This window comes from Arachis hypogaea, chromosome 15, assembly GCF_003086295.3.
Source record: "Arachis hypogaea cultivar Tifrunner chromosome 15, arahy.Tifrunner.gnm2.J5K5, whole genome shotgun sequence".
NCBI lineage: Eukaryota > Viridiplantae > Streptophyta > Magnoliopsida > Fabales > Fabaceae > Arachis > Arachis hypogaea.
Window position 1 is genome coordinate 158,904,072 of NC_092050.1, and position 15,960 is coordinate 158,920,031.

At 29.1% G+C, this 15,960-nt stretch overlaps 2 protein-coding genes across 2 annotated transcripts; both read right to left on the reverse strand.

The window, feature by feature from the left end:
* Nucleotides 1-4,304: 4,304 nt before the first annotated feature.
* Nucleotides 4,305-5,998, reverse strand: LOC112751885 (UDP-glycosyltransferase 13). Its single transcript, XM_025801181.3, has one exon. It carries the CDS (start codon nucleotides 5,838-5,840, stop codon nucleotides 4,500-4,502), a length of 1,341 nt encoding a protein of 446 aa, XP_025656966.1. The 5' UTR covers nucleotides 5,841-5,998; the 3' UTR covers nucleotides 4,305-4,499.
* Nucleotides 5,999-7,590: 1,592 nt separating this feature from the next.
* LOC112751881 (SPX domain-containing membrane protein At4g22990) lies at nucleotides 7,591-14,749 on the reverse strand. The gene is made up of 11 exons (XM_025801177.3): nucleotides 13,069-14,749; nucleotides 12,098-12,156; nucleotides 11,867-11,987; nucleotides 11,079-11,390; nucleotides 10,874-10,978; nucleotides 10,319-10,773; nucleotides 9,833-10,143; nucleotides 9,500-9,675; nucleotides 9,021-9,211; nucleotides 8,655-8,788; nucleotides 7,591-8,140 (listed from the first exon to the last, which is right to left on the reverse strand). Exons 2-11 carry the CDS (start codon nucleotides 12,148-12,150, stop codon nucleotides 7,902-7,904), a joined length of 2,097 nt encoding a protein of 698 aa, XP_025656962.1. The 5' UTR covers nucleotides 12,151-12,156; nucleotides 13,069-14,749; the 3' UTR covers nucleotides 7,591-7,901.
* Between the last annotated feature and the right edge of the window lie 1,211 nt (nucleotides 14,750-15,960).

Genomic DNA, 15,960 nt, shown 5'->3' on the forward strand with positions numbered 1-15,960 from the left:
TATGTATTTTTATAATTGCGATTTTTATGTATTATTTTTTATTATCTTTTTATAATATGATTTATTGATCCCATTACATAAAGTAAATTAAAAAATAATTAATCATAAATAATAATAATAGTAAAAAAATTATAACATACTAAAAAAAGAGTACTAAGAGTACTAAAAATATACTATATAAAAAATATCATTAAAATTTTTTTTATTTATTTCGATCACTACCGAAGTAAATATTTAATTTTTTTATTATTTTTAGTCCTCTCTAAAATTTATATTTTTTCATTTTTAATTAAAATATATTTTGCCAATTTTTATGTTATTTTTATTTTAGTAAGTAAATATTAATTTTATTATAAAATTAATTAATAAGATCTATTCAAATATCTAAATTAAAATGATAAGGTAATATAAAAAAATTATTTAAATTAATGTCTATTTTAATAATTTTTTATCTAAAAATAATTTTAAGTAGTGTAATCCAAATAATATTTATTTTACTATAATTTATTTTAATATAAAGATTGTCAAATATAAATTACTTTAACATAAATTTATTTTTCATCAAAATTAAATTTGTAAAATTAATTTTATACAAATTTTTATTTATAAATTGTAATCTAAAAACATAATTTATTGTTAGAGTGTTTAATTGGCAAAATTTTGCTACTTTTAACACTATTTGTTGATTTATGGCTGAAAGTGGTCAAAAACCAAATTAATTAATGTAAAAAAACTAATATAAAAAAATTTAAATTTAAATTTTAAACTAATATAATACCAATTTTTTTTGAGATAGACTAGACCGAAAGAGATCATTCAGAAATCTGAATACACAGCAGTGATATGATACATGCATGCATTGATTCATCATTATTGGAAATTGTAGCGACAACAGATGTTAAAGGTAGGTGACGTAATTGATGTATACCGGCGGCGAGTACCCATAAACATAACACGATATCATAAATGATAAGGTTATTTCTATTTTTATAATGTTATTTTATGATATTTTTGTATTATATATTCTTATACATTTATAAAAAATAATATAGTTAAAATAAAAGTAACAATAATTTAAAAATAATATATTGTTTCGGAAATATAAGTTCTGCTGTTTTTTATTTAAGAGCGTTAATTGAACTGACAATCATAAATATCACTCAATTTCAAAGTATTCAAATATTACATTCGTCTTCCAAATTTTGAAAATAAAAAAATAATAAATAATAAAAAATTAACTTAAAATAGTTTAAATTTACTTTATTTTTTTTGTAGTTTAGTTATGGTTTATTTTATTTTATATTTATTAACTATATTAGTAGAATAACTAAGTAATATTAGATAGATATAATTATTTGATCACTTCTTATAATATCACTAAATTTTTAATTAATTTTTTTATTCTTTTAATTAAATTCTCATATTATATCAGATTTGTAATTAATTTTTTACTGTAACAAAAATGTTTAAATTATTAAAATATTTTATTAAATAAAATAAATATATTTAATACTTAATTAAATATTTTATTTTGTTTAATAGAATATTCTGTTAATTCAAATGTTTCTGTCATAATAAAAATTTAGTGACAAAAATTTAATATAATATACAAATTCAATTAAAAAAAAATTACAGTAACCTAATAAACAATTTAATAAAACTATGAAGACTGATTGAGTAATAAATGTAATTATAAATATAGATATTAAATTAAATAAAATAATAAATGTAATTATAGATATTACATATATAAAATTATAGATGTTAAATTAAATTAAATAATTTTATTTTTTGAATATTATTATTTTAAAATTAACTTAAGTTGGTCAAATAAGGAGTTTATTTATCTATTCAAGTAAATTAAACGTTAAAATTTGAATTTTATTTATATAACATAATAAATATATTTATAAATATTATATACATAAAATTATATGAATGTTAAATTAAATAAAATAATTTTGTTTTTTTTTAATATTATTGTTTTAAAATTAATTTAAATAAATTAAATAGTCAATTTATTTATTTATTTAAATAAATATTAAAATTTTGAATGAGTATATGACAATTTATTAAGATAAATTTTTAAATAAAACTCTAATCTATAATATATTAATTTTTGATTGAGTTGAGAAATATGGTAAAAAATTAAAAGTAGCTTTAAACATTAAAATATTGTATTTATTTGCTCAAGAAAAAGTTTAGAGGGCTATCAATTTTTGTATTTTGTGACCAGCACTTAACTATCAAAAGAAAAGTGAGTGATCTCCCATCATTAAATGTAATCTCATATCATTAAAAATACTATTAATGACTAATTAATAGTTACAAAACATAAAAATTAGTGACCTCTAATACTCCTCCTTACTCAAAATAAGGTGCACATACATAGCCACAGATTTTTTATGTAGTTGGAACAATTCCATCAGGCTTTTAGATATAACTACAATAATAACGACAGTTACTTACATACATACATCAACTTGCACTCCAATCTAATCAATTATTGGAAAATTTTAAAATGTATTCATACATTAATTATAATTAATTTTAATTATAAAAAATATATAATATATATAATTAAAATAAACGATTAAAATTTATTAAAATACTCAAACATTTATACTTAAAAACTTTTCTGATATGAATCACCTAATCTTAAACATATATATTAAAATCATGATTGACATAAAATTTTGCATATTTTATTTTGATAAATAAATAATAAATATATTGAAATTGTATACTTTTTGTACAAGTACTTTTAGTTAATACTATTTATATGTATTTTAAAAATATATTTTAACTAAATCCATAGATATAAAACACAATTACTCTTTAACAAAAGAGATGCATAGTAAACAAAATTATTGATGATTGTAAAAGTTTATAAGATAAAGTGTCAATTTTTATCAACTGATCTATCCCTAGATTTATTGTTGGAAACGTATACGATAGAAAAATAGTTCATAAACAATGCAATTAAGCCAGTATTTTGAAAAGGAAAAGTATGAATAGCTAATGAAATATTTGTACAATGCGTATAATAGAGGTATAGGGAGTAGTAGAAATATAACTATTAGTGTTATATTTTTTCATCAGCGTAAACTTTTGGGATGAGTGATACCATGACATGGTATTAGAACTTTAGATCTAAAAGATCAAGAGTTTGATTCTTGGTGAACCCCAAAATCAGTTTAAGCTTATGTTTATTATCTCTAGTACCCGAATGATTATTCTAAATATTATGAGTGATGTTCATTTTATAACTCATATAACTATTGTACACATTATATAAATAAACCATTGTTCAAACGACACTACATGTTCATTGTCAATCATCTCATTTATGAACATAAATGACCTGGTTTCCTTTTTTCCATTGATCTGCCTCTTATCCGAAAATGTTTAGCGTTGAGATTCATCTATTTAAGATGTGCGAATGGGAAGAGGGATCATTGACAAACTTTTGTTTTGTTTTCCCCCTTATTAGGAGTCATCGTGAGTTTTACAGATGTATTAAAACTAATTATGTTTTAAGCCAAAGGTAGGTTGAATTTCAATACGAATTATATTATAATTTATTATGTTTTTAGTAACAATAATATAATGACTACTATATCTCTTATTTAAATTATAATTTTGTTATTATTATATATTTGTGGTTATTATTATATGTTATGATAGTGATCATATACTTTTTGTAACCATTAAAAAGATTTTTATCGATAACGGTTTAATTTTTACTAAAACCTTTTAACGATAAAAATATAAGACGACTAATGTCTAATTGTCGGTGAATATATTAGTGATTATTTTATTGTCACTAAAAATAAAATAAATGATCCTAATTTTTCTAGTAATTAATGAACTTTAAAATAGTTATAATCATAACTAGCTGAATAATAATATAATAAATATAAAATCTAAATATAATTTTAAAACTAAACAAATGAATTCAAATATCAAATTTCCAATTTAACAAATTTATGATCCTACAACTAAATTGGATAGATTGGGTTTAAGTGGTGGACTAAAACATGTTTTGGGTCATAGTGGGTTAGACACTTTGAAATCCACTACTTTGGGTTAGCATATAGTGGAGATGGATGCCTTATAACCTAATGGAAATTAAAGAGACTAGCTTTGTGAAAAAATGAAGAGGGAAACCTGTGTTTGATTTCCTGATTGGGTTGGGGGCTTTGAGCTTTTGTATTTGATTTGGGCCAGATTTTGGTCTAAATCTTTGACAAAAAAAAAAAATATTAGTACTTAGTACTAGTAGTACCATACAAGATGAATAATTATTCATTACCAAACAAAAAAATGAATAATTATTAAAGTATGAATCTATGAATACAGATGTCAACAAGGTTGACAACATAACCCAACTCAACTACCATTTACAAAAAAGAGAAAAAAAAAAAAGGAAAAGAAACCAAAAAACTCCAAATACAGATCAACTATTTGACTTTTGAGTTTTGACTAAGTCAACATGATCATTTTTGCTTCCACAAATGAACCAACCCATCCAAAGCAACCCGCGAAGACCCACCGCCGGCGAGAGCGGCGGCACCACCGTTCCTGGCAGCCAACATCCTCTCTCTAACCTCCTTTCCCCTCCTTGTCTCCGATTTCATAAGCTCAATAACTCGTTCCTCCAATTCACTCGCCCTCACGAACCCACCCTCATCCTCCTTCAACGGCAACGCCACCTTCATCTCCTCCACAATAACCACCTTATTCAGATTCTGTTCCGCGTACAACGGCCACGCCACCATCGGGACCCCAAAGGTAACCGCCTCCATCACCGAGTTCCAACCACAGTGAGTCACAAACCCACCCACCGAGTCATGACTCAGTACCTCAACTTGCGGCACCCAATTCTTGATCACCATTCCCTTCTCCTTCGTTCTCTCTAAGAACCCTTTCGGCAACAACGCTTCCAAATTCACCACTTCACTTCCCATTGGATCCCTCACAACCCACAAGAACCTCTTTCCACATCTCTCCAACGCAACCGCTATCTCTCTCATCTGAACCTTCGAGAATCTTCCATAGCTTCCGAAGCTCAAGAACACCACGCTTCGACTCGGTTGCGAGTTCAGCCAACTTAAACACTCTCTACCACCATCATCACCAACAGGATCAGATCCTTTGGTGGTGGAAATCAGTGGTCCAACGCAGAAAACCAGTGGTGAAGTTTCCGATGATTCTGGAACGCACGCAGAATTTTTCAGAGCCATGATGGCTTTGGGTTCGAGATTTTCGAAGGTGTTGATGATGATGCCATTGGTGTTTCTCATGTGAAGTGACATGGTGATGAAGGACTCGTAGCTCTGGCTGCGGCGATCGGATATGGGTGCCGGCATGTCCTCCGGCGAGAGAGGTGGCAAACCGGGAATGCTACGAAGCATGTCCACGTAAGAATAACCGTATTTTATGGAATTTTGGTGGATGGTTGGGAGGTAGAGGAAGAGTGCGACGCAGCTTGCGGCGTTGGGGAAGTAATAGAACGTGGGGATGTTGAGAGAAGCGGCAGTGGCGGCGGCAGAGTGGTTGAAGAAGTCAAAGATGAAGGCTTTAGGCTTCGTGGGGAAGGATTGGAGGGTGCCAAGGATGTTATGGTTTGAGTGGGAGAGTTGGTGGAAGGTGATGGAGGGTGCGGCGGCGGTGACGGTGGAGATGTAGTGGAGGGTGGATCTGTTTGGTGGGGAAGGAAGGAGGAGGGTGACGGAGATGGTGGCGTTGTGGTGGGTGGTTATGAACTTGGCGAGTTCCACCATTGGAACAAGGTGACCCCTTCCCATGGCTGGGTATAAAACTATGCTTTCTTTCATTTATTTTTCTTTTCTTTTAATGTAATAAACTAATAATAATTTATATTATTGCATCAAGATTTCAATGCGATGATGTGTGAAGTTTGATGGTTCTTCTGAGAATTTATACATTATCAGAGTAATGGCATTTTTTGTGTGTTACATTATTGTTGTGATGATGCTTTGGCGTGGAGGAAAGGGATAAACTTGGTCAATAGTCAACTCATGAAACTTACATATAATTATCATTGATTTATGCTATTACTTTAAAATTAGTTATTAGAATAAAATAAATAATAAAATATAAAATATATATTAAAAATAAATTAATACAATACATATATTTATATATAAATATATTATAATTAATTTTAATAGCTAATAATAATAATAATAATAATAATAATAATAATAATAATAATAATAATAATAGTATTTAGGAAGGAATTGATTATTGATGGTGAAATGTGAAGAAGGGTAAAAATGTAGTTAGACAATGTTGGGGCATCCTTGGCTTTGGTTTTAAGTTAATTGACATGCTTTGGCCATTTGGGAAAGATTAAGAGAATAAAGAGACAAGTGGCCAAAAGAATTGTTTGAAGAAAACGATTGTGACGTCATGGCATATGGGTAAATGATACTAATGCACGAATGCATGATGTTATGTTTTTCAAAGGCTTTTTTAGAATTAGTTGTATCTAATTTTTTTTTTTACCAAAAGATATGAAGACTCGAACTCCCAACCTTTTAGATGAGTATAAAGAGATTATGCCATTTGAGCTATTACTCATTGGTTAGTTGTATCTAATTGGCCGTCAAATAGAAAATTTTTTTAATCCAAATCCATGTAAATTAAATTATTTATCTAATTAAATTCAGACAAAAAATTATTTAAAATTATATTAATTTAGATTTAGTTGGATTTTATTTTTTTGCAAACTGTATAGACCGAATTAGATTTTAGATTTATTTCTCAAAATCAATTTAATCCAATCTAAACTACACAATATGTTATATTATTATTATTATTTATTATTATATTTATAATTTTATTTATAATATATTTAATTTTATTATATATTTTTATATTATTCATATATTATTATTATTATTATTTAATAAATATTTTATATTTAAAATAAAATTTATCTATTTATTTTAACTAATCTGTAATTTTATTTATATTATTAATATTTTAAGATATTATTAAGACATATTATGTTATTGTTAGTTATTTAAAATTTAATGTTAAGACTTGTTATATACATTTAATTTTTTTAATTTACAAAATCGCAAATCCAATCTTATCCAATTCAAACCACTTGAAATTAGATCGGATAAACAAAACAATAATTCAATCCAAACCAATTCAATGGAACATGCAAAACCTTATGCATAAGGTTGACTTCCATGCCAAAGTTGTTTCAAGCAGTAATTTAACACTTATGACGCTGTAACCTTACGTATTTGGATCCTCTAAAGTTTGAATTTTAATTTAAAGAATAAAGTGTGATCTCTCACCATTTATTTCATAGGTGGGACGAAGAATAAATAGAAAAGAGAAACCATTCAAGGATAGAAGACCACACTTTACTCTCTAAACTCTAAAGTAAAATTCAAACTTTAGAGGATCCAAATCCGTAACTTTTTTAGTACATTTAACTATTTAAGCTTAGCGGATGTATAAACATACATCCATACATATATATAAATGAACTTCCTTAGTTGAGTAGAAATTAGTGGAATGCAACCAAGATGTTATAAAACTAAATTTGGGAGGGAAAAAAAAAAGGCACACCATGGCGCAACATATTATTTAGTTTAGAACATCTAAGAAAATTAAACCAAGTTAATTATCACAGAAAAATTAGTGACAATTAAGGAATCTATTCGGCCAATAATTCACATTTTGTCACCCTACATAATGAAAGACTAGCTACTACTTCTACCTTATGAAGCCACAATCACTTAACTAATCAAAATTATGGACTGGAGACAAAGAATGACAGATAATAAGTGAGGTCATGTTGAAGAGCATTCTACTCTTACCATCTCAGCCTCAGAGAAACTCAGGAACATAAACTAATATAATGAATTGTAGGTATAGCATGTTGCTAAGATGGAGGCTATGGAAATGAAGAGTGAAGGAAGCAGTGTGACATTAAGGAGATTACTCTGACCCAAGTAACCGGCCAGGGTGATGGTTGCGTCCGCTATAACTCTTGCAATTGTTCCAGCCTCGGTCGACAAGAGCCCTCCATTGTAGGTTCCACGAGAAAGCCTCGAGGACATAACTCGCGAAAGCAGTGACAAGTTGACACCTGAACAAATGATAGTAAGATGATTATGTTATTATTAGGAAAAACAAAAACTAAAAACAATTTACATCAGCTTAAATCAAGCATCAAGCATCCTTTAATACTAAATTATACCAATACATTAAGATAATATTACTCCCTCCATCCAATAATTGTTGGATTGAGAAAATTGGTGCATCCGAAATGTAAATGTTTCTTGATACAAATTATGTCTATATACAAGAAATTATTTGACATATTCCATGTGCAGCATACATAACAAAAATGCTATTCGTACACCAAAATCAGCCACCAATGTATTTGTGTATAAATACATGTGTGGTTTAATTTATTTTCAATGTGTATTTGTATTCCGACATGTATTTTATACTGGAAGCTAATTTTGGTATACACGTAGTATAGTCGATAGCCTAGTACACAAGCATCCCACATCAGCATAGGGTCAGGAGAAATATAATTTTGTCGACTTTCGACAATCATAAATAGTGCAGCAAAATATCAGATCTTATTATCTTACCTTCAAGTACTTCTGCAGAAACAAACAAAAGGAGGCCAGAACATATGTATTGTGGCACGGAGTATGGAATAATCAAATGGAAGCTAAGGAGTACACCAATGCAAACCATAATTTCCGATACCAACAGAATTTGCCTGAAACAGATGAATAAAATTCGAATCTGATCACTTAGATGCAAGAGGAGAATTTTGAACAATATCATGGTTCTGAATGATCCACAAAAGATGGAGTAAGTGAGGATCTCAATCTAATATATAAAATGGTTTCAATTTCCTTCACTTCTTCTTCAACATGAAGAAGAAATATGTGTTACTATCAACTTACATGCATCTTTCTTAATCCAACTAGAGCATAAATTATCAATACCTGTCCTCAAACATGTTGCTTATATAGCTTCCAACAACAATGTTTACAGGAAGAACAGTCAATCCGAGGCATGCGAGAAAAAGTGCAACTCTGCTTGTTGACCAGTTAAAGTAGTATGTTGTGATGACACTAGATTCCGATAGTAAAATCTCCATTACGTATTTGAGCATAAAATATATCAATAACTGAACCTGAAAATGTTAAACAAATTCGGTAGGTAAAATATCTGATATTCCAATATTTTATCTGAATGATCATTTGCCATTGGAATTTATTACCAAAAAAAAAAAAAACAGGAGAAATTGCACATTGAATGAAATAAGCAAGGACATAACATAATCAGTTCAGAGTATTCAGGTGAATGAATTAGTTTTTTCCATCTTAACATTCACAATGAACTGAAACTTCTACATGTAATGAAATCCTCAGCAGCTAATAGAAATTCATACTATTTGGGAGACAGTTAGTTGTGAACAAACCTTCACAGATGGCGTGAGCAGTCTGTATGCAGACCGAATTGAAGTTGCTGGTAGCCGAGATTCTTCTGAAGCTTCTTCACTATCATCATAATCTTGATCGGCTTCTTCATCTCCCTTATCATCCGAAGTAATCAGCAATGGCTGTTTTAGGCCTTGTTCAAGTGCATTGTTCACTTCTACATGAGAAAAGCATGTCATGTTATATTAACATGTTGAGGCTCAACAAAATAAGGGGGAAGAAAATCCATATTTGCAAAGAAAAATGAGTGAGCCTACTATCACTCATTCTGAACAAGTAGCAACAAATTGATGCAGTATAAGTTCAGTTAGTACCATCATTTGATTGATGATTATTCACGTGATTCTCATTCTCTACGGGTTCATGAGAAGGTTCCTTGAAAGTGATCCACAACCATATAAGATATATCAGCCAAGCAACACCCATAACCCAACCGGGCAACGTATTTTGATTAAATGTAAGCTTGTAAATCTTAAAATCTGTCTGCAATATGCCAGCTAATGCAGGACCACAAGCCATGCCAAGAGCGCTGGCACTAACGAAAGCAGCTGATGCTTGCATCCGGATTTTGAGAGGCACGCAGTCACTAATATAACGCCTATTAACGGCTCTGGCAGAACCCAATCTGTAATTATAACCAAGTGTTTATCAGCAAGAAAAGCCTTTATGTTGCTACTACCTCATAATATTCCTAAATAAGATGGTAAACACAATATGTACTAATCAACTCAAGCACACAACATTATTTGCAAGTACCATCAAAATCATGGCATGCGAAAATTCAGGAATAGACTACTTACCCACAGAACACACGACCAATCAAGAGAATCCATAACGAACGAGCATCGTATGCCAATGCATACAGGATATTTCCAAGAAAGAGAGTTATGCTACTGAAGACAAGAGGTCTGAAGTATGATCTATTTGACCACGCACTAAAATATACCGAAGAGAACACCTGAGCAACAGCCATCGCCCCAATTACAATACCACAAACTGTTGGTGCAGCCCCAAGGCTCATAGAGTAGTCATCTGCTGTAGGGACAATAATATATGTATTGACCATATACAAAAATGTGTTTGCCAAGTTCAGGATAAGAGACATGAAATGGTATCTTTCATCATCAACATGTTCCTCCGTAGGGGTTGGCAGCTCTTCTTGCATAATCAGAGCATGTTGCCCCAAAAAGTTAAGGAAGTTTGTTGAGTTAGTTAACCTGTCAACCGCTGCTTTTATTGAATCAATGACAGGATCCTGCATGAAAGACAAAGTAAATATGATAATCAACAACCTTATGATGCTCCAAAGCCAGCTAAAACAAAGTAAGTGTTTGGTGCAAATTAAAATGTGGAACCTGGAGAGGAAGGGTAGGTTGATCATAAATTGATAAATAGCTCCCTTGACGGTTCTGAAGTTCATGAAGATTGCGAGATAAGGCTCCCACAACAGCTCCTATTCCCTACAAATTTCAAATGCATCAGTCAATGGCCATTCACAAAGTTCTGTATTTATTTATGTGACAGTCCAAGTGAAGACTCGTTTCGAATTAAACATATTACCACATGCTTGAACACTTGTTGCAGCTGAGAGTAAGGATGATTCGCACGAGTTTTAACATAGTAATCAGTGAATCTATAGCCAAAACGTTTGTCAAACTTCTTCAATATCTTGCGCAAACCAATAGCATTCATCTCAACAAAGAAAAGAAGCTTTAATAGGTCTTGTCCCACTTCTCTATAAGCTTCTCGCAGTTCAGACATTTTGTGTATTTCAGGTTCCTGCAGAAGAGCATCATGCTGCTCTCCAAGCTTCGATATCCTGCTTGCCAAAATCCCTTGTTGCTCCAAAAGGAAAAGGACAATCTTCTCAATCTGATTTGTAACATTTAGAGAGTGATTGAAACCAATGTTAACACACAACCAGAATCATCACATTCTACTCGAACAATCACATTCGCAACTAGAATGGTTTAATTACTCTTTCAGTCCCTATAGTTTTACTGAATTTTCAATTAGGTCCCTATACTTTTTTTTTCTTTTCGATTGAGTCCCTATATCATATCAAATTTTGTAATTAAATCCCTACCGTGATAAAAACGCTGGAATTAACGGAATATTTCATTAAGCAAAACGAATATGCTTAACACTTGACTAAATATTCTATATGGTTTAACAGAATATTCCGTTAATTTAAACATTTTTGTCACGGTAGGGACTTAATTACAAAATCTGATATGGTACAGGGACCTAATTGAAAATTCGATGAAACTATAGGGATCAACAGAGTAATTAAACTAACTAGAATCTAGTTTACCATTGGCAGTAATGCAAATGAAAACAACAGAAACCTGATTATCTAGCATTCGGGAGAAATCCTTGAGCACATGGCGGCGATCTTGTGTTCCGAGTTGAATTTGCTGAGCATATTGCCTTACTCGCTTCTTCATGAGTTTGTAGTTTATATAATATCTGCAACAAGATTATCAAACTTATGAACCCAAAGTATCATTATAGAGCAGAACAGATATATCCAAGTTGAAAATTTTCAACCCTCAAGACATAGGCAGAGACATACATACCCCTGCCATTCTTGAATTTGTCTGTCTTTCAACTTCTTTCCAAAGGCAACCATCTTTCTCTGCAACAGAAGACATTGTATTCAATGAGAGTGAAACTTACAATATTTATAAGTGTCTAGCTTGGTTCATCCAACACTATACAAATTGCAACAAGACCAACCACAACGATATATTTACCTTCGAGATTAAACCGTAAATATCGATAATTCAATAGAATGTAACTAATCGGAATCGATTTTGGACAACCTAATACAATTATAAAGCTCTCAAAGGTATGTGTGTTTTAACTATCAACCACTTGCAAAAGCCAAAGTTCCCAGAACATGTTTGCATCCAACTCCAATAATTAAAAATAAAAATAAAAAAGCCTTTTTTTTTTCCCAACATCCAAAACCTGCACAACAACTTTGATATTCAATATTCATGCCTAAACAAAACGCTACTTTCGTGAATGTTTAACAAACATACCAAAAAATTCAAACAGAACCCATTTCAAAATTTTAAAACTTGAAATTGAATCTAACAAAGATTTCAGCTGGTTCTAGTTCAGGAACAGAAAAATGGTTTTTTATCAATCACTTTGATATGAACAGAAGAAATTAAGGCGCAGCAGGCAAGTGAATTTAAGAATGATAATGCTCTCAAAGTTTTTTTTTTTTTAAATCTCTCTTCAGAATCAACTTGAATTAAGTAAACAAGTATTAAATTAAGTATTAACCACTTGCAAAAGCCAAAGTTCAATAGAATGAAATGCCACAACATGTTTGAATCCAACTACCGTAATAACAAATTTAAAATTAAAAAAAAAAATATATTTTTTTCTCCAACGTCCAAAGTATGAATTCAATATTCATGCCTAAACAAAATGCTACTATGGGTGAATGTTTAAATACCAAAAACCACAGTATAATGATTCAAGCAGAACCCATGTCAAAATTTTAAAACTTCGGAATTGAATCTAACAAACATACCGAAGTTTCAGCTGTTTCTAGCTCGGGAACAGAAAAGAGTGGTCTTTTTTGTTTTCTCTGCTTTGTTTCCAGAGAATTCTCAACAACCAAACAGAAGAGAGCAAATGTAACGAGCCCAATCAGTTTGACATGAACATAAGAAATTAATGCGCTTCAACAATTTATGTACGTCTAATCATTCAGGAGAAGCAGCAAAAGAAGAAAAGGAAGGAAAAAAAGAGGAAAAATGATTGAGAGAGAGGAGAAGAAAATATGAAAAGAAAGAAGATTCTGTGAAACACTAAAAAGATGGAAAATTTTATAAAAAAGGAAAGGAAGAAGGTGGTTTTATGTGTTGGCAATGTAGCCGCCATGTTATGTTTTGTCTTTTACGATGTGAAGCTGTGAACACATCACATGTAAGTCTATTCTTTAAGCCTTTCAAATCTTCAGTTCTTTGCTTGCCACTCATTTAGCTTCTTTGTTAATTCTAATTATCCATTCAAAACTAAGTATTAGTTAGTCTTAACTCTATCTTAACAGTTAATCCAATAATCTCGAAGAAAAAGAAGATATTTATCTCTCTAGATTAGATTGTTTCTGTTATAACTTTATTCTCTAAATATTTAAAATATATAGTATAACAAAAATATGTTTTTCTATTTTTCTTAAAAAATAATTTTTCATTAAAAAATAATTAGGGTTTGAAAAGAAAGTTAAACAATTTAATTTTTAAATATTATTTGATCATTTTAAAAAGTTTAATTTCTATTAATTATTTTATCTTAGAACATTAAAAACATATTTTTTAAGAGAAAAAATATTTTAAATCAATTAAATACAGACCACTCTCATCTTATATGTACTTGGCTTTATAGAATTATCTTTTTATTTATTTATTTTTCGATAAATTAGATACAATCCAAAATAATAAATAAATTATTTTTAAAACATATATGAAAATACATATAATATAATTTTTTTAGTAAAATTAAGTACACACATTTAAAATAATAAATAACAAATCAAATATTTTGTAAATACATCCAAAATTATCAAAAATTATAAAAAAATAGATCCTATCGAACGTAAAGATTACTATGTTTATTTAGCTATGATAGTTTCAAAATTATTCTTACAATAATGAAGCTTTCTCTCTCAAATACAAGCAAAAAAATAGATTTAAAAAGATAGAATATTTTACCACAAGAGGCCAGAAAGCGTTATTTATAATTTTTTATTAGTATTTTTTGAAAAAAAAAGTGATTTAATTTATGATATAATTTTTTTAATTATATTCAAGACACATCTAAAATAATAAATAATAAATAAAATATTTTTAAATTTAAAAATATATATAATATAAATTTTTTTAGTAAAATTAAGTAAACATATCTAAAATAGTAAATAACAAACTAAATATTTTGTAAACACATTTAAAATGATAAAAAATCATAAAAAGATAGAATCTTTATTAGAGTCTTGGAGGAGATGGTGGGAAAGACAAAAAGTGCGTTATACATCCAAATTTTGGCAAAAGATCGAAGCGCGGTCAAGATGGGAAGAACACGGGACGAGAAAGAACGCGGGGCGACAGAAGAACACGGCTCGAGGAAGGAGTGTAGCGAGGGAAGAGCGCGGGGCAGGTGAGGAGCGCAGGGCAGGAAGGAGCGTCGCAACGGAGAAGGAGTGTGAGGGCTGCGAATCTAGATTTTTGGTGGAGGGGATATTTAATGGAATGAAACCTGTATTTTGAGATATTTAAAAGATGTTTTAGGATGTATTAGGATTTAAAAAGTTTAAAATTAAATTGTTGAATTTTAGTTTTATTTAAACTGTTTTTTAAATTTATGTTTTAAATTAAAAGACATTAAATTTATTTAGATATGTTTGTTTTAATTTTTTTAAAATTAGTGTCACAAAACACTTTTTAATGAATAAATTTACTAAATATATAGTCGTATTGATTTATTTATTACTTTTGAAATTAATTATAGAAAAATGCCTAATGGTAGTTTTCAACTGCTATGACAATAAAAATTAAAAATAATTATAAATAATAAAATAATATTATATATTAAATTTTTTTAATTAAATTAATTAAATATAACAAAAATTTATTATAATTAATATTATTCTAAATTTTATTATTTAGATTGAATTTAATTTATAAAAAATCTTGAAGGTGTTACTTTAAATAATAATTTTGGATCTCTAATTTGTAGCCGGGTAAGTATATACATTCCAGAGCAAGTGCAAATAGCATGTATATCCAACACTTGTCACTGTGAATTGTAAAGTGAAAGAGTCACATGCAGTGCAGTAGTGTGCAGATCAAACATCAAATCCATATGATAATTGGATTAAATCAATATGCTCATAATTAAATCACAAAAAAAGAGCACTCAAAATTGAAATAAAGATACATATAACACGTCAACTAAAGCAACTATGCAGCTGAATTTTATTTTATTTTATTTTAATTTATTTTTTATTTTTTTAAAAAAATAGAGAATGGAGAAGAAGCTTAATTACCTTGAACGGTAACCATCAAATGTAGAAACAGCAGCAAAACTTGATGAGCCTCCAACTATTTATATTTCAAATGTAATTTTGACCAAACACTTACTTAAGGTGTTATGAATAATCTCTCTGACAAAATTGTGGATGAGATTAAATTCATAAATTTGTGAAACTTGTCTTTTTTGGTTTTTAATACTAAAGTAGTGTTTAGTTAGAGACGGAAACTAAAGAATTATAATTCAGTATTGTGTTTGGTGATTAGAAAATTAAAATTTTACTTTTTTCAGTATTTTTAAAAAATAGAATATAAAAAATAAAATTTTATAAATAAAAATTAAAATTTTAATATTTTTTATAAAAAATATTTTTATTTAATTTTTAAATTTTAAA